This window comes from Mustela nigripes, chromosome 16 (genome assembly GCF_022355385.1).
Source record: "Mustela nigripes isolate SB6536 chromosome 16, MUSNIG.SB6536, whole genome shotgun sequence".
Taxonomy (NCBI): Eukaryota; Metazoa; Chordata; class Mammalia; order Carnivora; family Mustelidae; genus Mustela; species Mustela nigripes.
In genome coordinates, this window is record NC_081572.1 from 419,747 (window position 1) to 444,092 (window position 24,346).

The 24,346-nt window shown below is 54.0% G+C and overlaps 1 protein-coding gene across 2 annotated transcripts; it reads left to right on the forward strand.

Moving 5' to 3' along the window:
- The first annotated feature begins 528 nt into the window (after positions 1-528).
- On the forward strand, positions 529-23,073 carry WDR45B (WD repeat domain 45B). 2 transcript variants are annotated; one of them, XM_059380487.1, is made up of 10 exons: positions 529-726; positions 7,001-7,075; positions 11,880-11,981; positions 15,122-15,209; positions 16,259-16,353; positions 18,805-18,995; positions 19,574-19,659; positions 20,464-20,565; positions 21,229-21,350; positions 21,714-23,073. In XM_059380487.1, the coding sequence occupies exons 1-10, from the start codon at positions 660-662 to the stop codon at positions 21,818-21,820; spliced, it is 1,035 nt and encodes a 344-aa protein (XP_059236470.1). In that variant the 5' UTR covers positions 529-659; the 3' UTR covers positions 21,821-23,073. The 2 variants fall into 2 exon arrangements, with proteins under 2 accessions (XP_059236470.1, XP_059236468.1); XM_059380485.1 differs by lacking the exon at positions 529-726 and adding an exon at positions 5,077-5,227.
- The last annotated feature ends 1,273 nt before the right edge of the window (positions 23,074-24,346 follow it).

Sequence of the window (24,346 nt, forward strand, 5' to 3'; positions counted from 1 at the left end):
TGGGCGGGAGGTGGAGGGGTGGGGGGATGGGGTGGGGTGGGGGGCTGTGTCCTGTGGAGGTTTGTATGGGGGGGTCTACACCTCTTCTTACTTCCACTTCCTCACTTCCAACCATTTTTCGGTTTTTGTGTACATTTTACTTAAAACCCCCTACGATGCCTTGTTACTATTTTAAATACTCATCTCTTCAGTCAATTAAAAATAAGAAAAAGTCTCTCTCATTTCCACGATTCCTGGGCGGCTCTTGTTATACATGGGGCAAAGGACGGGGGTGGGGCGCGGTTGCCTCTGAATGGCACCCGGTCCGCTGTCCCCGCGGCTCGCCCTCCAGTCTCTCCTGACGCGGTAGGTGCTTCTCCGCCCCAGACCCGCCCCGCCCCCTGCCGTCTTGCCCCGCCCCCTGCCGTCTTGCCCCGCCCCTCTACTCCAAGCCCGCCTCCCTCCGCACAGGCCCCGCCCCCGCGCACGTGACGTTCTCGGCGCTCCCGGCGGGGCCCAGGTGGATGCGCTCGGCGCTCCGCGGCTGCCTGGCTGCGCGCGCACGCACGTCCGCCCCTCGCTTCCGGCGCGGCGGCCTCGGCCGGACAGACTGGACCCTAGCGTCCGGCCTCCCGAGGGCATGCGGCGCTGAGGAGCAGCGGACTCTTCGCGGCGGCACCATGAACCTCCTGCCGTGCAACCCCCATGGCAACGGGCTGCTCTATGCCGGCTTCAACCAGGACCACGGTGAGGGGGCTCCGCGCGCCCCGGCCTCCGTCGGCCTCTTCCGGAGCCCCCCCCCCGGGCCGGCCCTGCCCCGGACGCCCCAGACCCGACGCCCCCCCGGCCCGGCCCGGCCCCTCCCCCGAAGCCTCCGGACCCGGCCCACTTCCTCCGTAGACGCCCCCCGACCGGGCCCCTGCCTGACACTGCCCGGCCCGGCCGCCCCCGACCGGACGGCCCCTCCGCACCGGTCCCCTCCCCCCAAGGCGGCCCTTGACCCTGCCGCCCCCAGTTTCGTCCCGGCCTCGCGCCCCGGCCCTGCCGGCGCCGCTCCCGCTCGGGCGGGGGGTGCGGGCCGAGGTCGGGGCGGGTCCCTCGCCCCGGCCTTTCTGGAGCCCCGTCGACGGCCGCACCTCCTCGGTCCGCCTCCTCCGCGGGCTCTCGCCGGGCGCGCGACGTGGGGCTCCCCACGGCCTAGCTCGGGCCGCTGCGTCTCCCGCGCGCCGAGGGCCTGCGGCGGCGGAAACCCCGTCGTCCCCAGCCGCGCTCGCGGACGGGGCGGGCAGGGGCCGGCGGGGTGCGCGTCCTCGCTGGAGAGGAGGGTCCCCGAACTCCCCTCGCGGTTTTTGCTCTTGTGTCCGGACCTCGAGGGCCTTGGCTGGGGGAAGCGCGTTTTGTTTTCGCGTCTCGGAATGCAGCCGAGGCCGCTGGACGCGGGGGCGGAGGGGGCGCGGGGCGCGGGGCGGCCTCTCGCGGCAGCGTTGCCGGCTTCGCGCGGGGGAAGCGGTGGCCGCTGCGGCTCAGGCACAGACCTGCGGAGCTTTCCCTGGCCGCCGAGGAAGTTTCGTTTCGGAGAGAATCGGGTGGTGCTGTAGGGCCCGCCTCGTGGACACGGCTCTAAGCGGACGGGGGTGCGCGGCGGTGCGTGGCCTGCGCCGACTGCGTGCTGTGCTCGGAGGGATCGAGGGACCGGTCCAGCCTGCCCACAGGTGCCGACTGTGGTGTCACAGGAGAGCCGGGGAGAGCAAGGTGGCGGGGGGGAGAGGCGAGCGGGTCAGGCTCACGTCGCGTCGTCGCAGGAGGGCGACTTTCCTTCCAGTCTTCGAGGTCACGGAAGGAAGGGCTGTCGGAGGAGGCGGTGAGGCCTGGGGACGATTTGGGACAGGAGTGGGTGCCGAGCCACAGAAGGTGATTTGGGTTGAGCCGGCCTGCAGGGGTTGTGGGAGAACATGTTACGAGTGGGGTATGAGTCTGAGGTCAGATGTCGGACATGGGGCAGTTACGTAGCTGAACACTTTTGGGTTTGATTACTAGAGAAGGGCCAGTAAGGTGTTTTGATTGATTGATTGATTGATTTGACAGAGATCACAAGTAGGCAGAGAGAGGGGGAAGCAGGCTCCCCGCTGAGCGCAGAGGGACCTGGGGCTCAATCCCAGGACCCTGCGATCATGACCCCAGACGAAGGCAGAGGCTTACCACACTGAGCCAGCCAGGCACCTGCCAGTAGGTTTTTTAATGGGTTTGATTGATAATAATTGAGAGCTCTTTAAGGAATTAATAGTGATAGAACAACTCCTTAAGAAATATGTTTTCAGGGGGCGCCTGGGTGGCTCAGTGGGTTAAGCCTCTGCCTTCGGCTCAGGTCATGATCTCAGGGTCCTGGGATCGAGTCCCGCATCGGGCTCTCTGCTCAGTGGGGAGCCTTTTACCCCTCTCTCTCTGCCTGCCTCTCTGCCTGCTTGTGATTTCTCTCTGTCAAATAAATAAATAAAATCTTAAAAAAAAAAAAAAGAAATATGTTTTCAGCATATTTCAGCCTTCGGCTCAGGTCATGATCCTGGGGTCGAACCCCATGTCGGGCTCCCTGCTTGGTGGGGAGTCTGCTTCTCTCCCTCACTCTCCATGAATAAGTAAACAAAATCTTTAAAAAACTAGTATGTTTTCAGTGGAAAGAGATGGCTAGCCGGTAGTAAGGGAGGGAAGAGGTAACCATAAAAACTCGTGATACTTTCTGTGTCTAGAAAAGTGAATAGCTTAGTGTCTTGAAGTCATTTAATGCAAGAGAATCATTCTTACGATACCTGCCTTGATGCTGAGTGAGGAATCTTTGAATTAAGCTTCAGTATAGTATTCTAGGCTCAAAATGATGCTGATTATTTAAGAAATCAGTGAATATTATAATATGTTTATAAAGGTTTTATCAAAGATTTTTCTTTAAAGATTTTATTTATTCAACAGAGAGATCACAAGTAAGCAGAGAGAGAGAGAGAGAGAGAGAGGAAGCAGGCTCCCCGCTGAGCAGAGAGCCACCCCAGGTGCTGGGATCATGACCTGAGTGGGAGGCAGAGGCTTAACCCACTGAGCCACCCAAGCCCCTTCAGATTGTTTTTGAAATAGAGCTGTGTGGGGCACCTCTGTAGCTCAGTCAGTTGGGCATGCGACTCTTGGTTTTGGCTTGAGCGGTAGTCTCGGGGTGGTCTTGTGGTCGTCTCGTGGTCGTGAGATCCAGCAGAGTCTGCTTGGGATCCTCTCCCTCTCTCAAGAAATAAATAAAATACAGCTGTGGTTCTTAAAAGACCACATTTCAATTGTCTGAAATATATCCTTCTGTAAGCCCAGCTCGTTTCATTTTAACAAATTGTAAGTAAGGTTAGTTGGGGGTGGGGCGCCTGGGTGTCTCAGTGGGTTAACCTCTGCCTTTGGCTTAGATCATGGTCTCGGGGTCTTGGGATTGAGCCGTGCATCAGACTCTCTGCTCAGCGGGGAGCCTGCTCCCTCCACCCCCTGCACCCGCCCCGCCTGCCTCTCTGCCTATTTGTGATCTCTCTTTCAAATATTTTAAAAAAAGTAAAGTTAGTGGTTTTTTTTTTTTTTTTTTTTTTTTAAAGGTTTTATTCTTCCATTTGAGACATAGAGACAAGCTCTCAGGGGCGTGGGGTGCAGAGGGAGAAGCAGACTCCCCACTGAGTAGGGAGCCTGACACGGACCTTCCAGGACCCCAGGATCATGACCCCAGTTAAACATAGACATTTAACTGACTGAGCCACCAAGTTAGTTTTTGAAGGAAAAAAATATGCCTTTATACTTTAGCTTCTGGTTACCCTTAGGTTAATTCCCTATAAATTTATGCTAGATAGTTGAATTTATTACATTTCGGTTTTAGTTATACTGATTTTTTAAATTTCTTATTTTTTTTTTAAGATTTTATTTATTTATTTGGCAGACAGAGATCACAAGCAGGCAGAGAGGCAGGCAGAGAGAGAGGGGGAAGCAGGCTCCCCGCTGAGCAGAGAGCCCGATGCGGGGCTCGATCCCAGGACCCTGAGATCATGACCTGAGCCGAAGGCAGAGGCTTAACCCACTGAGCCACCCAGGCGCCCCTAGTCATAATTTTAAATGTTCAAACTTAAATCTTCTAAATATCATTGGCATAATGGTTTTTGAGACTCTTGAGTGTTGAGATGTACATTTCTATAATTTTTCTTTCTATTCCCTTGGGAAACTCACATTTTTGTGTATAGATCCTTTATACACTTGCTTATTCTGCCTGGACCAAGACCTGAGGCCATCGACTGCTGTCCTTGGCTCACTTCACTGTAGCTGTGGGACAGGGGTGGGGGTGGGGGGTTGGGAGGTGGTGGTAGTATTTGCATATGGTCCATATGTGAGTAATCTGTACACACACACCTCAGAGATACTGCAGGTTTGGTTCCAGATCACTGTGCTAGAGAGACTGTCAAAATAAACCAAGTCAAATGAATATTTTTATTTCTCAGTGCATGTAAAAATTATGTTTATACTATACTGCAGTCTGTTAAGTGTGCAGTGTCATTGTGAAAATGTATGTACTTTAATTTTTTTTTAAAGATTTTATTTATTTGACAGACAGAGATCACAAGTAGGCAGAGAGGCAGGCAGAGAAAGAGGGGGAAGCAGGCTCCCCGCTGAGCAGAGAGCCCGATGGGGGGCTTGATCCCAGGACCCTGGGACCATGACCTGAGCCGAAGGCAGAGGCTTCACCGACTGAGCCACCGAGGCACCCCTGTACTTTAAATTTTTTTAAAAGAGATTTTATTTATTTCCAAGAAAGAGCACCAGCAGAGTGAGTGGCAGGCTCCCCACTGAGTGGGGGAGCCCGACATGGGACTTGATCCCAGGACCCTGAGATCATGATGTGAGCCGACGGCAGAGGCCCAACCGACTGAGCCACCCAGGTGCCCATGTACATATCTTAATTAAAAAATACTTAATTGCTAAAAAACGTTAACTACCATCTGAGTTTTCAGTGAGTCATAATCACTAATCACAGGTTACCATAACAAACATACTCATGGAAAAGTCTGAACTCTTGCTAGAATTATCAGAATGTGCCACGGAGACACGAGTGAGGAAGTGCCGTGAGGAGTGGTGCGGGTAGAGCTGCTGGAGGCAGGGCTGCCACAAACCTTCGACTGGACGACGCACCGGGTCAGGAAGCAGCGTGGGACGCCGTGTGCCTGTGTGTCGGAGAGAGCCCCGCAGCGAGGCCAGTGCCCTGTTGCCCCCCACCAGCTGACCCAGGGGCTTGTGGGGTCCCCAGCTGTTGGACAAAGTTGTGTGAGCGTAGCAAGGATGATGCCTAGACTTCTTTTTTTTATTAATTATTTTTATTACTATATTATTTGCTGCAGGGGTGCAGGTCTGTGACTCCTCAGGCTTACACACTTGACAGCACTCGCCGTAGCACATGCCCCTCCCCCCAGTATCCATCACCAACCACCCTCCCCCCCACACCCTCAGCAACCCGCGGTTTGTTTTGTGAGGTTAAGAGTGCCTTATGGTTTGTCCCCCCCCCCACCCCCTCCTTTTTCCCTTTCCCCCCCCCCCCCCCCCCTGCCCCCCCCCCCCCGCTCTGCCTCTCAAATTCCTCATATCAGGGAGATCGTATGATAATTGTCTTTCTATGATTGACTTATTTCACTCAGCACAGTGCCCTCTAGTTCATCCACGTCGCTGCAGACGGATGCCTAGACTTCTTAAGAGAGTGGTTGCCAACCTTTGGTGTTTGTAATACCTTCTCTTTAGTGAAGGCTGCTGTGCTTCCAGAAAAGTGTGCGTGCCCCAGAAGAGTGTTCAGCTTGATGAGTTTTCCAGCCTGAACACACCTGGCCGTCCTTTGCCCCTTCCAGTCACTGCCCTGTCCAGCCTGACTTCCGGTGGTGTAGTTTCGTTTTGCCTGTCTCTGTACTTCACTTGTGTTCCTGGCTTTTTTAGTCAACATCACGTTCGTGAGACATTTTCCATATTGCCGAGTATTGTAGATCATCCTCCGTGACGCATAGCGGTTTTGTGTGACTGTGTCACAATCAATTCAGGCTACCGTTGGGGGGCGTTTGGGTGGGTTCCCAGTTTTTGGCTGTTAGGCTGTGGGAGGGCTGCTGTGAACAATCAGATGCACACCTTTGCACACCTGTGTTGTTTCTGTATGGCGCGTGTGCCCAGGAGTCGAGCGCCCAGGAGTCGTGCCAGATCCTGCAGACTGCGCCAGGGTGGCAGCCACCAGCAGGGTCAGAGCCCCCATGCCTCCAGACGGGCTTCCTGCTTGGCATTTCCCACCATTTTGGCTGTTCCGGTGGATGTTAATTGGCCTGTTAACAACCTGGTGTGTGACCGTGACTGGGGCTTCAAGGTTAGGCTTGTTTACAGGTGGGAGGAGGTCATGGGAGACCTCAGGCCACTTTCTGGAAGGCCGTGCTGCAGCAGCCCTTTCCTGCCCTGCCCTGGTCCGCCGTGTCCACACTTGCTGGGGTGGGTCCCTCGCAGCCGTGGTGGACTTGGCCGTCATTGTGGCTCCAGGGCTGGGTGTCTGACACACAGCACTTGAGACGTGGGTTGGGGGTGGGGACGCCAGTGGCGAGGGTTAGCAAGAGGCAGGTATTGAGGGAAATGTGCGGTGGCAGAACGGCTTGTGGAGGTAGCCGGTGAAGCCGTCTCGGGGAATGAAGTGTTCAGGCGGAGCTGGTCTTCAGCAAGGCCAGAGGAGGGCCCTGCAGGAGGAAGCCGGACTGACTGCAAGGGCTCTTTTTCACATTAGGTGACTGAGAACGTTGTGCCAGGTTGTGCACGTCATTGAGTAGCAGCTCTGAGGAGGGGAGCTGGGGTCTGGGCAGGCCACACCCGGGTGCTCGGAGCACCGGTGAGAGCTCTTAGGAAGAGCTCTTTCCTCCACACCCCTTGCTTTTGCTGTTTCGGGCCCGGGCGCCCTCGGCTGATGTCCCACTGCAGCGGTTCATGTCTCTGTCTCTCTCTCATGCTTTAGGATGCTTTGCATGTGGGATGGAAAACGGATTCCGAGTCTATAACACCGACCCGCTAAAAGAAAAAGAGAAACAAGGTAAGAGTAGTTCCTCCCTTTTTCCCTTTCTCCAGACTTCAGAAAACCTGCATTTTATCCCGCAGCTGGTGGAGACAGGGTGCTGGTTTCAAGAAGTAAACAGGTTCATGGCCCTGTGCCGGCCTAGACGGGGTGCAGGGGTGATCCAGTAGATGTGGCCTGGCTCTGATTTCTCCGGGGGATGCGCACTTCGAAGCGTCCTGTGTCTCGGCCATGTTCTCAGGTCTCGCTGGCTCCCGCGGGAGAGCTTGGGGTCGTTGGTGCGAGCTCTTCTCTCCCTGCTGAATGTGAATCTGGAGAGGACTCAAGTGATGGGTGTAAGTCAGTGCGTGGGACTCTTGACTCCTGATAAATGACCACTTAGAAAATACGGTCTGTAGCAGTCAGTCGTAGCTGCTTCTGTTTACGTATCTCCGTGTTTTGAGTTATGTTTTCGGGGAATACAAGTTTTCAGAAGCTTCTCGAGTGGAATCAGGACTTCTCTTGGTAATACTAAAATAATGGTGATCCTTTTGCCATTTGACAGGAAAAATTGGTAAATGTTACAGGTAGAATTTTTTCAATTTATTTTTACTCCAAGGTATTTTTCTTACACTTTTGGTGTTTCCTGCTCTCTTTGCTTGCTGGGAGAATAAAGCCGACACAGACCGGTCTCAGATGGGTGCGAGAAGATGGGGACCCCTTTGCCTTGCTGCTGCTGTGCTTCTGGCCTTTATTCAAGGCACAAGTTCTGTTTTCTGATGCTGGAACTATGTCTTGTCCGTACGTCTCAGTACTCCAGCCAGCAGCCGCCTTCCATGGCAACAGCTAGTGACCCAGCGTCAGGGGCTTTCCTAAGTCTTTTTGACAGCGGAACCCCTTCGTCAGATGCTGTGTTAGTGCAGCAGCCCTGGGGTTGGGAGCAGTACCTGGAGCTTTACGTGGAGGGGTTGACTTCGCAAGTCGAGGTGTGTAACGTGGGTTTATTAGAGGCACACAGAGTAGCTGGTAGTTAAGGGCTCAGGTTCTCGGCCCACTTTGTTTGGGAGGGATCTGACTTGGCCCCCTTGCCATACTGCTCTGTGACCTTGGGCAAGTGCCTCCCCTTCTCGGCCTCACTTTCTTTGTGTAGAAGAAAGGTGATAACTGTCTACCTCCTAAGATCATCGTGAAGATCAGTGAATTAGATGCAGAAAACACCTAGATTAGAGCTGGGCCCGAGTGCTGAGTGCTGCGTTAGCTCGTGCCTTCCTAACCTGTCAGCCCAGCAGCCGTGCGCTCTCAGTGGGCCAGTGAGCCCTGTGGGCTGTGGTAGGAGTCTGACTTTTATAGCAGGCTGACTTTTATTTATTTTTTTTGGTTGCTTAGTGAATTAAGACAACTCTACTTTATATAGATGAATAGTGACAAAATACTCTGAAACAGTTTCACTTGCAAATACTTTTTATTTAAATTGACCCAGAAATTTAGGAGTTACTTTGAAGTTGAACCATTAGCAATATATTGACAGCTATTTCCTAATTAATGAAATGTTTATAACAAATTGAGGATTTCTTCTAAAAATATGTTAGGGCGCCTGGGTGGCTCACAGTCAGTTGAGTGTCTGCCTTCAGCTCAGGTCATGATCCAGGGGTCCTGGGATCGAGTCCTGCATCGGGCTCCCTGCTCAGTGGGGAGCCTGCTTCTCCCTCTCCCGGTCCGACTCCTTCCTTGCTTGCGCGCGCTCTCTCTCTCTGTCTCATAAATAAATAAGCTAAAAAAATATATGTTAGAGAAGAAGCATTTAAAAGTCTAAGTTCCAGAAGGGTTTGTCGTTCTCGCGCTGAGGGCAAGTACTGTTTCCTCTTGCTGCTCAGCTGAACAGTGTCTGGGGAAGTCTGTCCCTAAGCTTAGCTTGGAGTGAGCTTGAAAACGGTCACGGCGGGGCAGCGTGTGCTTCTTGACGGCGTATTTTAAGCAGTCCGCCCCTGCGCACTTGTAGGTTGGTCTGCTGTTACGTTTCTGGCAACTGAGAATGTGCCAGAAAACAGACTGGATCTGGTTCCTGTTTTATCTTGCGGTTTGCTTTCCTAAATGAGGAGGCAGGAAGTGTGCCTGCACTTCTTCCGTGGTCACCCCAGATCCGGGCTGTGGGCCCTGTTCCGTCCCGTGTGTCTGGGGCACGGAGTAGGTGGGGCCGGACGTGCGCTGCCTCTGGCGGGTGCCCCCACCGCCAGCAGGGACTGGGAGCCGTTGGGGGCAGCTTTCTCCCAACTCCCGCCCAGGCTGAGGGTCCTGCACCTTAATTACACCTCAGGCGGGTTTGCCGCTCTCCTCTGCTGCAGGAAAGCCGTGGGGCCCCGGGGGCGACTGTTTGGAACGGCGGCCTCTCTGGAGTTCACGGTCACGCTGTGGGGTCCCGGTGTAGGCCTCGGATTCACATCTGTGCATATGCTAGGGAGAAGGTCCAGGAACGACACATTTGGGTAAAGTAGGATACCCAGTGATTATAGAAACCCAAGAAATACTCATAAGAAGTTAATTTCACTTTTTAAAAAAATTTCACTTTTCATTTAAAAACAGAGCTCTCTGTGGTGCAGAGGTGCCTGGAACTCGTATAGCTAGTGCTCGGTGAGCTGGCACAGCCTGCAAGGTGGGAGAGGGGTTCAGGCATTTTCCTGTCTTCGTGTCACCCAGGTTTCCCTCCACATGGCCAGTGCTCACACGTGGGGCGCTGGCAGCCAAATGTGGCGAAGTAGAGGGGACACAGGGACCGAGAAGGAGCAGCACATGACTGAGGGGGACGCTGGCGAAGGCCTGTTCCCGAGCCCACGGGGCGGTGGCTGGGAGCCTCCAGTGTCCGGTGCTGCGCCGGGGCGAGGGACACAGTCCTGTGTAAGACGGGCTTCTGGAGATAAGAGGGGACCTGTCGTGCACAATGCCTGTCATGACCCAGTCCAGCAACCTGCCTGACGTGACGGGTGCTGGGGGCCCTCGGCCTCATTCTGTCTGATGGGCCGCGTGCTCATGTGCTCCCCCCGCACGTCTGGGACGAAGGGACTGGAGAGAAGCGGGAAGCGCTGTGAGGTGGAGGGAGTGAGTGGCTCGTCGTGGGGTGGGGGGGTACACGGCAGCCTGTAGCTTTGGCTTGGCTGTGGAGAAGCAGACGGTTCCGTGGCCGTTTCATGACCTCAGTGGTACAGTTGAAGTTGGTAGAATCTTTTTGTCGGGTAATTTGGCAAAATGTATTCATTTTATACAGACAAGTACTGTTTGATTCATTAATTATACCTAAAGGGTTTTATCTGAAAGAAAACCCTGGAAGAAAGACCCCCAGATGTTTATGTGAACAACATTGCTCTTGACCCTGAACAACCAGGAATTGGGAGCGACCACACTAACCCACTCCTCCTACCCTGCGGCTGAAAATCCACATGTGGCTCTTTCTTTTTCTTTTCTTTTCTTTCTTTCTTTTTTTTTTTTTTTTTAAGATTTTATTCATTTATTTGGGAGAGAGAGCACAAGCAGGGCTAGGGCAGAGAGAGAAGGAAAGGGAAAGGCAGGCTTCCCGTGGAACAGGGAGCCCGCCCTGGGGCTCCATCGCAGGACCCCGGGATCAGGACCCGAGCCAAAGGCAGACGCTTCACCCACTGAGCCACCCAGGTGCCCCCATGTAGGACTTTTGACTTTGCAACAACTTGACTGCTAGTAGTGTGGTGTTGCCTGGAAGCTTTATTGGTAAGAGTTAACATGTTTTGTATGTGATGTGTATCATATACTGTCTTGATACGATAAAGTAAGCTCAAGAAAATAAAGTACTGTTGAGAAAATCTTTAAGAGAAAATACATTTACAGTATCAGACTGTATTTATTGAAAAACGTCTGTGTAAAAGTGGACCCGTGCGGTTCAGTCCTGTGTCGCTCACAGGTCAGGGGGATAGTCAGTCCTTTCTGGAGTTTCTATGAAGCCTTGAATTTTGCGTTGCTCACGGAGCCAGCGGATGAGCTTTGGAGCCATCTTGAAGGGCCGTGGCTGATCTTTGGTCGACTTCTACCTTTCAGAGGTTTTGCTTCCTCACTTGCCCTCTGCTGTACCCTTCCTGGGCGACGAGCTCCGGTCGCTGCTGACCAGGGTGCAGAGCTAGGAGAACAAGGTGCGCTCTGGTCCTGTTCTGCACCAGAAACCATTCAGAGTGGGGTTTGCTTCTCTGAACCCCAAACTTCTCCCTGGGTTCCCATTGCCTTCCCCAGTGAGCATTGTTTGTCGTCCTTTGTCGTGGAGGACATCTGGAAGTCTGCTGAGGTTTTCCTCTTAAGTTAATTCACCAGCATCTTTGAGCGTTTCAAGCCAGTGGAAGAGGTGTTTAAGGATTTAAAAAAAAAAATTTATTTGATAGACAGCGAGAGAGGGAACACAAGCAGGGGGAGTGGGAGAGGGAGAAGCAGGCTTCCCGCCGAGCAAAGAGCCTTACGTGGGACTCGATCCCAGGACACTGAGATCCCAGGACCTGAGGCGAAGGCAGACGCTTAACGAGTGAGCCACCACATTAAGCTTGCTTTCTTAGAGCTTAGAGATTTGGGCTACCCCTTAAAATATGACTTGAGGTATTTTATACATTTGGTACGTTGGCTTGGTAGGGTGCTGGGTGTTCAGCATTTATCCCCAAAATGAGGATGGGCTGCTGAGGGGAATCCAGAGCGCTCTGCTAGCCAGCCAGCAGTCTCGTTGCTGTTGGCAGTCACGTATAGATTGCAGATTAAAGTCAAATACCGAGTGTTACGTTTCCCCTTTTTTCTCTATTTAATTGGCAAAATATTCATACTAATTTTTTCAATTTCATTTCAGAATTTCTGGAAGGCGGAGTTGGCCACGTTGAGATGTTATTTCGCTGCAACTATTTAGCTCTAGTCGGTGGTGGGAAAAAGCCGAAGTACCCCCCTAACAAAGGTAAAGTGGTGGGGGCTTAAGGGTCCTGCCCCCCGTGTTGTGACATGGGGCACTTTCTAGAGCGTCTTGGTGTCCGCGGCTCTATTTGCTCTTCCCTGGTGGCCCTGTGGGGTATGAAGGACCCGTCACCAACAAGAGGCACCCAGAGAGAAAGTCTTGTCGAGGGTCACCTGTTCCCATCGACATAAAGCGTGTGCTTTTCAATTAATGTTGGCTAAACGGGGGCCGTGCCATGCCTCTGGACCCTGCTTTGTTCTGGTTACACACCTGTGGGTTGGTATCATGAATGTTATGTGTTCATTTTAAAGCGAGGGTTAGGAGGGTATTTTTCCTGCCGAGAACCATGGACTCACAGAAACATCAATTTCGCTGTCACATAGAGGAAAAAACCACGTCAGCTCTAGGTTTAAGAGTATTGTTCTTGGTGTGTGTGTCTAAGTCTCTGGGTGTTCAGAGAGATTGTGGTGTAAAGGTCTGGCCTTTAAAGTAAGGGAGAAACAGACACTTTACTAACCACGGCCTGTACTTCGTACTGTAAAGCCAGGGCTCTGCTAGGAGGAAAGCAAGCAGGGTGTGACACCAGGAGAGGGGCGGGTGGATGGCCGAGGTGGGTGAGGACAGACCCAGGGGGTCTTGCATACTGGCTGAGGGTGTGGTCAGCCTGCTCTAGTTTGGAGGCATATGTGAGACTGGAAATGGCAGAGTGGGAGCCCTTCTTCACAGGGAGGGACAGGGAGAGAGAAGGAAGTGGGACTGTCCGAGTCAAGGGCTGGTGAGCTCGCAGCCCTGGAGGGCTGTGAGGTTGGAACCCGCTGGTGATTGGTTCCTGAGTGGGGGTGGAGGGAGGGGCGGATAGCTCTCTTCTAGATTGGGCAGGGAGGGAAGGTTCCAGGAGGTGCCTTTGGATGAAAGGGTGAGCTGGAGGTCTGCTTGAGACGTGTGGCAGGGGGAGTCAGGTGAGCATGGAAAGGTGTAGAGTCCTGGATGACCCTTGGTAGGCCCTGGGGCCCTGGCTTGCAGCCCTGAGAGGATCCTGGCGGACAGCGTGAGTGGGCTTGGGGAGTGGAACTGCCCGTGGTGGTGTGCATGGACCCCTCCAGCTTGTCACAACCAGGGCTAAAGGGCAGAAAGCCTGGGTTGTTGTCTGGTACATTGCCAGCGGAGCCTGTGGCGTGGGAGTCCAGAAAGGCCGTGCAGAAGCGACACAGAGGCCGCCGTGCTCAGAGTGCAGGGATGGGGGTGCCAGGGAGGCTCAGTTGGCACCTGCTGCTTGATCTCAGAGTTGTGGGTTTGAGCCCCACGCTGAGCTCTATGCTGAGTGTGGAGCCTACTCAGAATTCCTTTGCCCGGCTGCTTGGGGGCGGGCACCAGTCCTGCAGCTGGGGCCCGGCTTTGCCGTGACGCACGTTAGTGATCACTGATGAGGAAAGAGAGTCGGGCGCTCGGCCCTGCCGGTGGCACCGGGGTTTTTCAGTAACCTCAGAATCACTGCTTGAATCTGCTCTATTTTAATAGTTACAAATTAAGACGGTGTTGAAATGTGAAGAAGTCGTGTCTTCGGTTTGTGGAGGACAGTAGAACGAGACCAGAGGAGCCTGGTCGTCCCAGCGCGACAGGCAGGTTGTGGCCGAGCCCACAGAGCTGTTGAGGCAGAGCTCCAAGGCCTCCTCTTACTTAGGAGCTCAGAGGACGGAAGGAGGAGAATTCAGAATTACCGAATCTACCTTTCGCTACCAGGAACTATATTAAAAGGCAGACGTGCCAAATCCTGGGTGTGTATGTCGAATTTCCAGCACACCAGGATGCTGGCTCGCAGCCCGTGGAGACCGCGGGGAGCTGAAGGTCACTTGGGTCTGTGGCTTTGTCTTAGCATCCATGGCATTGTGTCTGGTCACTTTCCTTTTGTGAGTGAGAATTTGAGCTGCTGGTTCTGGGGCTCTGTCATGCTGTTTACAGAAATTTCTGAAAATCGAGTTTACTCGGATTTGTGACACCGTTGACGTGGCTCCTCTGTGGGATTCTCTCTGGACGGGGCTGGTTTACGTCTGTTCTGAATGGCAGACGTGGTGTTGGGTCGCAGAAGCTTACTTTCGAGCTGCTTTGTAGGGTCGCGTCCTCTGCTGGGCGGGTTATTGTCTCAGGGAGGGACATGGACTGAGGTCCCACCCCACGTACTGACGTGCTGGCGCTCCCGGGCACTGCGAGGGGAGCCCGCTGTGGGAATGAAGATGGCATTTTAAGGGGGTGACAACAGAAGTCTGCTCCGTTTTTGAATGGTTATAAATTTTAATCTCTTCAATAGTAAATAATTCCATAAAAGTTTGTTAGTTCTCGTAGGTGTTGTTATCTCTTGATATGAAGTGGAGGTCGCTGAGTCCATTCTGGCAAAACTCCCCCCAGAACCCCACCGCCAGGGCTCGTGGTGGTCATGGCGTCAGGACTTTTGGGGGAGACACTGATCGCCTTCTACCCTGGGGCCCCTAGCCCACGGCCTGCTGAGGAAGCTTACGTTCCCTGACCTCACGGCCCCCTAGACAGCTTTGTGAGAGAAAGGTGCAGAAGCTAGAGCAGTCCCCACTCCTGTCCCCAGCTCAGTGCCGCCGTCCTCGTCCTCAGGCTGTCTGTAAGTTTTCTCAGCCCTTGGGGTGCGGTGACCACTGCGTGTAATGCCGGCGGCTCGTGCAGCTGGTGGGGCGGACGAGCAGGAACGGTCAGGCTGGGGCCGAGGCTGTCCCCCGTGAACACGGAAGCTTCTCTTTTTCTGCCTGATCCAGGTGTGTCTCTAGAAGTCCAGGAGGAGCTGTGGTCAGGCCTGCTTTTGGCTCAGGCAGGTGGAACTGAGCAAAGAGTGGGGGGGGAGAAGTTTGCCCGAATCTAGGCGAGGTTGGCAGGAAGGAGTGCGCGTGGGGCGGCGGGGAGACTGGGCCGGTGCTGGAAGGGAAGAGGCGGGCGGGGGGCATGGGGCGCGCGGCGCGCTCATAGACAGCCTGGCGAGTGGCGGCCACCAGGTCCCCGGGTCTGAGACGGGGCAGTGGGGGAGCAGCACCTCCCTCTGCTCAGAGACCCGGGAGGTCAGGACGCTTCTGCGAGGCCCCGCTGCCTGTGCACTGGTGCGCCCATAAGTTCTCTTGGAATTGCAGTGATGATCTGGGATGACCTGAAGAAGAAGACTGTCATCGAAATAGAATTTTCTACAGAAGTCAAAGCAGTGAAGCTGCGGCGAGATCGGTAGGTTTGCCGTCTTAGTTTTCAAAGTGCAGTAGTCGCTTTCTCTGGAGACGGTGAGATAGTTTCATATTGAAGGAAGGAATGTGTTTGGGAAAATCACGTCTTCAAATGTGGTGATTGTAGTTTACGACCCAAAGGTCATGGCATTCTCCGAATTGCTGCAAAGAAGGTGTGCGTTTTACGGGCTTCCCCGGATCGCTTAGAAGTGGCTTGTCGGTGCCTAGACACAGCCCCTGGTGGTCCTCAGTCCCTCAGAGGACAGTCCCTGTCCAGCAGGTTCCCACTGAGGACACAAGGCGTGAGCCTTCCTGCTCCCAGTCCAGCTTTGCCACGCGCCGCCTCAATAAAGGTTGCCAGTTGGAAGATCCGGAGCCTCCTTATTAACGAGACGGCGGCATTGCTGTCACCTGTTGGAAGTAGCAGGCTCCTCTTAGCCGTTGCCATTATGGTGTTTAGGAGAACATAGAAGTTTTTACTGTTAAGTTCAGCAAGATAGAGTTTCATTAATTTGGATTGTAATTTGGTGTTATTTACATCTTACACTCCGATGTGGGAGGGCAGAGATGTTGAACAAGGTGACAGGGAGTAGGGACTGTCATACCCACATTCTTAGGTAGGTTGTGGCTTCCAGTAATGTTGATGGGTCCCTAATAACACAAATCCTGGAGCCAAATCCAAGGACCTTCCGAATTATCCAGATTTATCTAAAAGCGTATAAAAAAATACTTCCTGCTCTGCGTACTCTACTTGGTTCTTACTCTCGATGAAATATTTGATGAAAATGTCCCTGACCCTCAGGAAGGTCCGTTAGTCCGCTGTACCCAGGTGCTCGGGAGGGGCGTTTGTCCGTCGGTGCCGGCCCCTCCCCCGGGGCTCGTAGGTGACCAACCTCCAAAGACCTTGCCTGCTCAGGGCGCTGAGTCAAGAATGATCCTTCTGTCTGTGCTCTTTGGACCATTTCCAAGTTTCAAATGATAAGAACAAAAATCACAAAATGCTTGAGTTTCGCTTTTGGGAACAGGAATTCTGATTTTTTTTTTTCTTTCCAGAATTGTGGTTGTTTTGGACTCCATGATTAAGGTGTTCACATTCACACACAACCCCCATCAGTTGCATGTCTTTGAAACCTGCTATAACCCTAAAGGTAAGAAGTGCAGAGGAGTGATGATGGAAGTTGCTCTCTCATGTTCTGTCCAGTGGGGACCTGTGCCGGGTGCCCTCTCCCGTGGCAGGTCTCTCTGTCGGAGTGGCACTGCCGTGGCGGGACGGGTCCTGAGACCCGCTGGCGGCACTCTGACCGAGACAGGCTTCTCTTTCTTCCTCCTGCACCCTTTTCCTTTGGTGCCGGTCACTGCCTTCCGGGTGGGCTCTCCGGGCCATGTTCTCACACCAGCACCTGGCCTGCCAGGCTGAGACCTCCTCTCCCGCTGTTGTCGGGGCAGAGAGAGGGGAGTCCCCGTCCCCCCCGCATCATTGTCAGCCAGTCATTGTCAAGAGGTCAGCAGCTCCTTGGGCGACCTTGGAATCGTGTGTTTTCACTGAGTTCTGAGGGGTTTCCTTCCCTTTTTCTTCCAGAGCAAGGATTGCATGTGACTTTGTTCCTCATTGTAGCACCTTAATTTCTTTTTAAAATTTTTAGTGTTTTTCCTCTGGCTTTATTGAGCTAGAATATCCATACAACTCACTCATTTTGACGATATGGTTGGATAATATTTAGTCACTTTGAGCAGCTGTGTAATTGCCACCATAGTGGAGAAGAGTTCGGGTGGCCCCTTCCCTACCTGGCCTTTAGGTTTTGCCTTCTCGGTTGGGTTCGGGTCTTCCCTTTCGCTTCCTGGACCTCAGGCTCTTCCGGGTGTGTGTTCTTCCTCTTGTCTTTACCGCCACGTGACACTGCACAGTCTGCATCTGCCGGATCGTTTATCCCTCCAGCGTTCGGAGCATGGCGAACAGACGTCGGTGCGAATGTTCGCAGACACGTCTTCGCCTGGAGGAATTGTTCTGTTTCTCTCGGGTGAATACTGGAGATGGTGTTGGGACACTGCGTCCACGTTGATACAATATCCACAGCTGTTGTCTAGAGATGCGGGGTCCTCTTGCACCCGCACCAGGAGATCCGTGATCTGAACTTAACAGGGACCCAGGATTGCTGATCGCAGCAGCCCCTGCCCCAGCGCTCGGTACTGTCCCTCTTTTGAACGTGGGGCGTTGCCGTGACCGAGGGAATGGTATGTCTCTGGGGTTTCGTTTGCAGCTCTCTGAGGACCGGCGGTGTTAAGCTCTTTGTCTTGTGCTTTTTGCCCTTCAGACATCTTTTATGAGGCACCTTCACATCTTTTCCTGTTTTAACATTGTTTACCTTCTCACTGAGTTGTAAGAATTCTTTGTATATTCTAGATAAGTTCTTTGTCACTTTTGCAGGTATTTTCAGTTTGTGTTTTTTTTGCAAAATAAAGATTTTCTTTTATGTGTTTAGAAGCTTTAGATCTTAAGTTAGGTCTTCAATCTATTTTTTTGCCTATGGTGTGAGGCAAAGGCCCAGATTTGTCTTTTTCTTTATGACTGTCCAGTTTCTGGTACCATTTGTTAAGGAGACTATTTTTTTCTGCCTTGAGTTATCTTGGTGCTTTTTTTTTTTTAATCAAGTAAGTGTAAGATTTTTCTGGATTCTGTTCTATTCCAGTGATATGTCCTTATGTCAGTATTATAATTGGTATCTAGAGCTTTGAAATAATTCTTAAAATCTTAAAACTCAGTAGTGTGAGTTCTCCGATGTTCTTATTTTACAAAAAAATGTTTGGCTATTCTAGGACCTTGCCTTTCCTTATAATGTCTAGTGTCGGTCGGTTGGTTCAGAAAGCCTGCAGACAGCTTGACTGTGACCACAGTGACCTGCGGGCAGAGTCGATTCTAGCCGTGACCACAGTAGGTCAGGTCCGATCAGCTCTCTGTCCGTCAGAAATTTGGTTTTCTTCTACATTGTGTTACAGAGTCTTATACAGCACTGTTTTATTTATTCCTAAGTATTTTGGGATTTTATGCCATTGTTAATGGAGTTTTTATACTTCACAATTTTGTATTCTCAGTGGCTAGTACCACGGAAGATGGATATTTGACAAAGTTTATTTAGGAACATGTTCAGCAGATGGTCCGGTTATGAGGCAGTCTTGCAGGGTTAGCTTTGTTTGGCCCTCTACTACCTGAGGAAAAGATTTTGTGATTCTGATATAAATGAAAACCCTGGGGGTGCCTGGGTGGCTCAGTTAAGCATCTGACTCTTGGTTTCAGCTCAGGTCATGATCTCAGGGTCATGGGCTCGAGCCCCACCTTGAGCCCTGGGCTCAGCAGGGAGCCTGCTTGAGAATCCCACTTTCCCTCTACCCTGCCCCTCCGCCTGCCCGCCCTGCACACTCTCTCTCTCTCTCACTGTCTAAGATAAATAAAATATTAAAAAAAAAAATGAAAACACCTAAGTAAGTCTTAGGTATTTTTTTTCCCCCTCGTGAGCTGGAAGACAGAATGGGTTTTGTTGGGGTAAGGCAGAGGCTCGTAGACAGTCGTGAATGCTTGATGGGTTCTCTCCATCTCCGATCAGGCCTCTGCGTCCTGTGCCCCAACAGTAACAACTCCCTTCTGGCCTTCCCGGGCACGCACACGGGCCATGTGCAGCTCGTGGACCTGGCCAGTACCGAGAAGCCGCCGGTGGACATTCCGGCCCACGAGGGCATCCTGAGCTGTGTGGCTCTCAACCTGCAGGGAACAAGAATTGCAACCGCATCCGAGAAAGTAAGTGCGCGCCCCTCCCCTGCGAGCTGCGCACCTGCCCCCGCAACCCCGTCCTCCCAGCGACCTAGAGTGTGGCCCTGTGGGAAGCCGGCCCTTCCCTGTGGCTTCTGACTCCTTATGGGTTATGGCCACCTTCTCTTGGAATCCAGTTGGAGTTGACATAGACCATTGAAAAGTCATTTTTCTTGATGAAGCCTCATATTTTTGACAGCAGAGTCACTGTTCCTTTTTCTAACTGGCCACGGGAATTACCATGAAGATGTCATTTCTCTAGACCGAGAACAGTAGCCCTCCAGGAACATGCCTGCCCGGGCTGTGGATTCCCTCAGGCATTTCTGGGGCAGGGGAGGCGGGGGTTAGCGGAGGGCTGGCACCCAGGGCTCTGGCTCCTCCTACCCAGGGCTGTGGGACTGAAGAGCCACCAGCTTATTCTCGGGTATAGTGGAGGGAGAAGTGGAGTTTAGATGAGGGTGAGTTGGGAAGGGGTTGTATGGGCTAATGGGTTTGTGAGTATAATATTCATTTCAAAAAACTAAAAGGTTGTGAATGATAATAAAACACTTCACTGTTTTTCAAAGGGGACCCTTATAAGAATATTTGATACTTCATCAGGGCATTTAATCCAGGAGCTACGGAGAGGATCTCAAGCAGCCAATATTTATTGGTAAGAAAGTACCTCCCCCCCCGCCCCGCCCCGTCTGCCCTCAGAGGCCGTGGCTTTGGGTTGTTGGCATTGAAATGCCGCCTGTTGGACCGAGGGAAAATCAGGGCCTCTGCCTGCTCTTAGGGAATTGGTGTCAGCTTGTTTTATTAGGAAGAACTTTAAATTGTTATCATGGGAATATAGACGGAAGTTACAGAGAATGTCATTAACTGTCACGGACCCTGCGTCCATGCTCGTCAGTACTGGCCAGCTTTATTTCTTTGCCACTGCTCCTCCAGCTGATTTTTCCGTGGTATTCTAAGACACACCCAGAGACCTTCTTAGCTCATCTGTAATCACTCGGGGTCTGCGGCCCTGCCGTGGGGGACCCCTTGCTGGGGTGGGCTTTCGTGCTTTGTGTCTGTGGCCTTTGCGAGTGCTGGGTGGCATTTGGGTCTGTACGATAGACACGTCATGAACTTGCACTTAGTGCCTGTGCCCGTGGAGCCCTCTGGGGGCTCTCTGTGTCTTTTCTCAGGGCCTCTCCAGCCAGGGTGGGGGCCTGCCCAGCCCCAGGGACGCCCCCTCCAGAGCGCAGCTTGCCCCTCCAGGGGCCAGGGGTGTCCCCTGAGTGGTGAGGAGGGGTGGCCACAGGAAGCTGCTCCCCAGCGTGGACCCTCTGGTTCCGTGGAGAGCGCCGCGGGCCGCTGTGTGGGAGTCAAGGGACCAGGGCTCGAGGCGCCGGCTCCCGTGGCGGCTTGGCGCTGCGGTTGGGGGCTTCTCTGCATCCACATGAGAGCAGAGCGGCCTCTGATTTCTCTGCAGCATTAACTTCAACCCGGACGCGTCCCTCATTTGTGTGTCCAGTGACCACGGCACAGTGCACGTCTTTGCTGCCGAAGATCCGAAAAGGAATAAACAGTCCAGGTGGGTCCCGCAGTAAAAGGACAAGCCCCTCCCTCAGGCGACTGCGTGAGACGTGCGGTCACTCAGTTGTGGGATGGGGCACAGGTGTGACGTCCACAGGCCGCCACACGTGGTACAGGGTAGTGCCATGAATCGATTTTTCTCTTCCTTGGGATTTTTTCTCTAGCTTTCTTGTAAGACTGTGGGATGTGTGGTACACAGGACGCACGGAAGGGGTGAGCCGACCATTTTTTACTGGTCAACAGTAGACCCTGAGTTAAGTTTTTGGGGAGTCAGTGGTTGGACACAGGGTTTCAGCTGCAGGGGTTGGAGTCCCTCAGCGGTGCATTGTTTGGGGTCCACGGTATCTGATGTGGACATGCGCGTCATTTTTACCTCCTTTCCCAGAGTCCAGTTAGGGTTCAGTCACCTTCCCTGGGATTTAGGACTCGCACCTAAACCCTGGTGCGTGTCCTCACGTTTGCCGTGCTTCTGCGCCCCTTCCGGTACCGGTGTTTCCTGGGATTACCATAAAGTCATTTGTAAGCACTTTGCTCTTTTCCACGTGAGAAGTAAAAGTAAAGGAAAAACAGAATTTGAAGTGTCTGGGCTCAGGCCCCATGAGAGCCACTTTCCCACCTTCTTACGGAGACGTAACCGCCTTTTCTCTCCTTGCCCTCCTAGTCTGGCCTCAGCCAGTTTCCTTCCAAAGTACTTCAGTTCCAAGTGGAGTTTTTCCAAGTTTCAGGTTCCCTCAGGCTCTCCGTGCATCTGTGCCTTTGGAACAGAGCCAAATGCCGTCATTGGTAAGTGGTCCTTGGGCTGGCCGCCCCGTGCTCACTCTGCTGGGGCGCGGCCGTGTGGGTGACAGCGGCCCCCTTCCCGCCCTCTGGGGTTTCCTAGGAAGTTGTGGCAGGGGCAGGTCATGTGGTGTTTGAACCGATGACCAGATGCCGGCATACCTAAGTCGAATGCGGGCACCACCCAGAACAGCCGGGGTTCCTGGCCACGCGTGTGCTCAGCCGGGAGTGGGGGGTCCCTTGCTCCCCAGATTCACTCTGGGTTGCTGCCCAGAGCAAGGCCATTTAGAGTTGAGCTCAGTGAGGACTGCTTGTTGCTGACGTCGAGGGCAGAAGCCGCGTGAGTGAAACGGTCTCCTTCTGTCTCAGCGATTTGTGCAGACGGCAGCTACTACAAATTCCTCTTCAACCCCAAGGGGGAGTGCATCCGGGACGTCTACGCGCAGTTTCTAGAAATGACCGATGACAAGCTGTGACTCCGCTGCGAGTGCAACCAGCACCCACGGCCGGCCGCTCCGGAGCACTGAGTGTGCCCTTCAGACGCTGGGGCTGGTGCCAGGGCCCTTGGGCCTCATGGGTCAGCGGCCAGAGGACTGCCCCGGGCCCTTGGTCCTGAAGCCATTCTGTGGTTGTCTCTTTTCCTGAGCAGGGCTTCCCATTTCCAGTATTAAAGAACGAATCATCATCAAGGCAGTGTAGACACTCAGTGGCTCTGAGCTGCCCGGGCCCGACTGCTGGCCCGCGACCTGTAGTTGAGCTGTGATGCTAGCTTCTGTGCTTCCGCCGCGCCCTCCCGCCCGTGCCCCCATGCGCTGGGGCTCCGTGCACACCTAGGGACTGGGTTGACTAAAGGACGGACGGACATTTGTCTTGGCAACAGGTTCCGTCATTTCTACTGAGTCTAACGGGGAAACGAACCGTGTCCGTGTGAGTTCTTACGTCACCACCAGATTTTAACGTAGAGCAGTAGTACCAGCAGCAGCCTTAGGGAAGGAGAAAGGAGTCCCTTCTCTCCTCTCGCGGAAGCCAGGAGAGCCGGCCGCGTTCGCACAGGGTGGGCGTCTCCCCGTGCCTGTCGCGAGCCCGTGCTGCGGCCGTCCCCGTCGGTCTGTCGGAGCCGTCGGCACGGAGGCCCAGGCTGGGCGCCCGCGGCGAGCACAGTGCTTTGTGGGTCCCGCAGGCCGCCCGCGTTTCCCCGTAGTGTGCAGGGAGCAGAGGAACAACGTAGACCGTCAGGATCAGTCCCCGAGGAAAGCGTCACTTAATTTAGAGGATGTGGAGGGAGAGGCTGGGCATCGCGGGGCGCAGGCCTGACGTCTGGGCAGGAGCGGGAGGCCCAGCCGGGCGCGGCCCCGCCGTCCGCCCGAGTCATTTCCGCTGGGGCTCTGAGAGGGAGAGGCACGGGAATGTTTTCTAACACTTGGTGACTGAAACAGGTTATGGGCTCTGTATTGTTAGTACTCCCAGAGGAGTGTATGTAATTTTCTGAAATTCCCTCTAAAGAAACTCAGTTGTTCGGTTTTGATTTCAGGTTGCAAACACTGAAAGTCTGTGGCGGCGGCGCCGCGTCCTGCCGGTTCTCTTACTGTCGGTAATCCGCTAACCTGTGTGTGGGTCCCACTGTACAGCATGCATGTACTTCTGTGTGTATTTAATCATGAAGTTTAATTTTGCACTCATTTGTAATGTTTCTTTTAAATAAAAGTGACTAATTTTGTTGTACTCTGTATCCGTCAGGGGAGAAGAATTGTATGTTATAGAACCAAACCCTAGTTTTCAAATCTGCGGACCTCCTCCGGCGTCGGCGTTCCCGCCTGTGAGCAGGGGCGGTGAAGAGCGTCGCGTTCGGTGGCACTGTGTACGGTCTGGGGGACAAGCTGTGCCCGGTGTCGCGGTGGCACACGGGACTCCCTCTGGGGCAGGCACCCGGTCCGTGTTGGGGTGGCCCCTGGGACACGTCAGCCCCAACCGTGCGTAGAGGCCCGGAGGGTCCTCACATCTGTACCATTACTAGGTCACGTTTCCCCCAGGAGAGTCTCTGGTGTGTCAGGAAACTGCGGGAAACCAGGAAGCACTTGTGTGAGAAACCACAGCCACGACCCCGTGCGTGGAGACGGCTGCAGTGCTGGCGGCGGGGGGAGGGGGGACAACAGAGAGGCGCCATCTGGAACACCCGGAACGTTCTAGCACGGCCTAGGAGAGTCCAGTGTGAGAGCGTGGTCCTGGCTCCACCACGCCGGGCATGACCTTGCATCCTTCACGAAATCACCTGCGAGGAGCCCCGGTGTAGGCCCTGCGGGTTTTCCCTCGGGATGGTGAAGGCCCCATTTGTCCCCCGGGACGGGCCCCACGGAGCGAGTCCAGGGCCTGGAAGGCTGAGGCGGTCCGACACCATGCACCCACCCAGGCCCGCGCTTGTGACCTTGAGTCACCCCTCTAGGGAGGTGTGGGGAGGAGCAGTGTCCCCCGCACGGGGCGCTGTCCGGTGAACCTTCTGAAGGCTCCTGTAGAGCGGAGCCCACACTGTTCTCCAAAGTGATAACCGCCGATCCGAAGCTGGGGCCGCCGCCTCCCGTCTCCTCGCGTGGCTGAGTCCTGCTGGCCCCGAGCATGGGCATCAGAGGGACACAGACAAGTTTCCCTCCAGGGTCCCCCACTTGGGGCTGGGCTGGGCAGGGCAGCAGGGGTCCGTGTCAACATCCGGTCACTGCCTGGGTGGCGCTGCTCACGAGCTGTCCTGTCCGTGCTCTCGCAGACGGGTGTCTTCCTCCGGCCTTTCCTTCCACGCCACAGAGGCAGCCTCGTCACCCTCCAGGTGGGGCTGTCCCGCTAGTCAGAAGCCCTTGGCCCCGCTCGGCCCGTGGGTGACGGAGGAGTACCAGGAGCCCACCGCACGCTCTGCCGCTGGACGCCACAGGCCCCCTGCCTCTCCTGGGGCCACACAGAGACGGCTTCGTGAGATGGCCCTGACCTCCCTTCTTTCTAGAACAGGCATCGGAGTG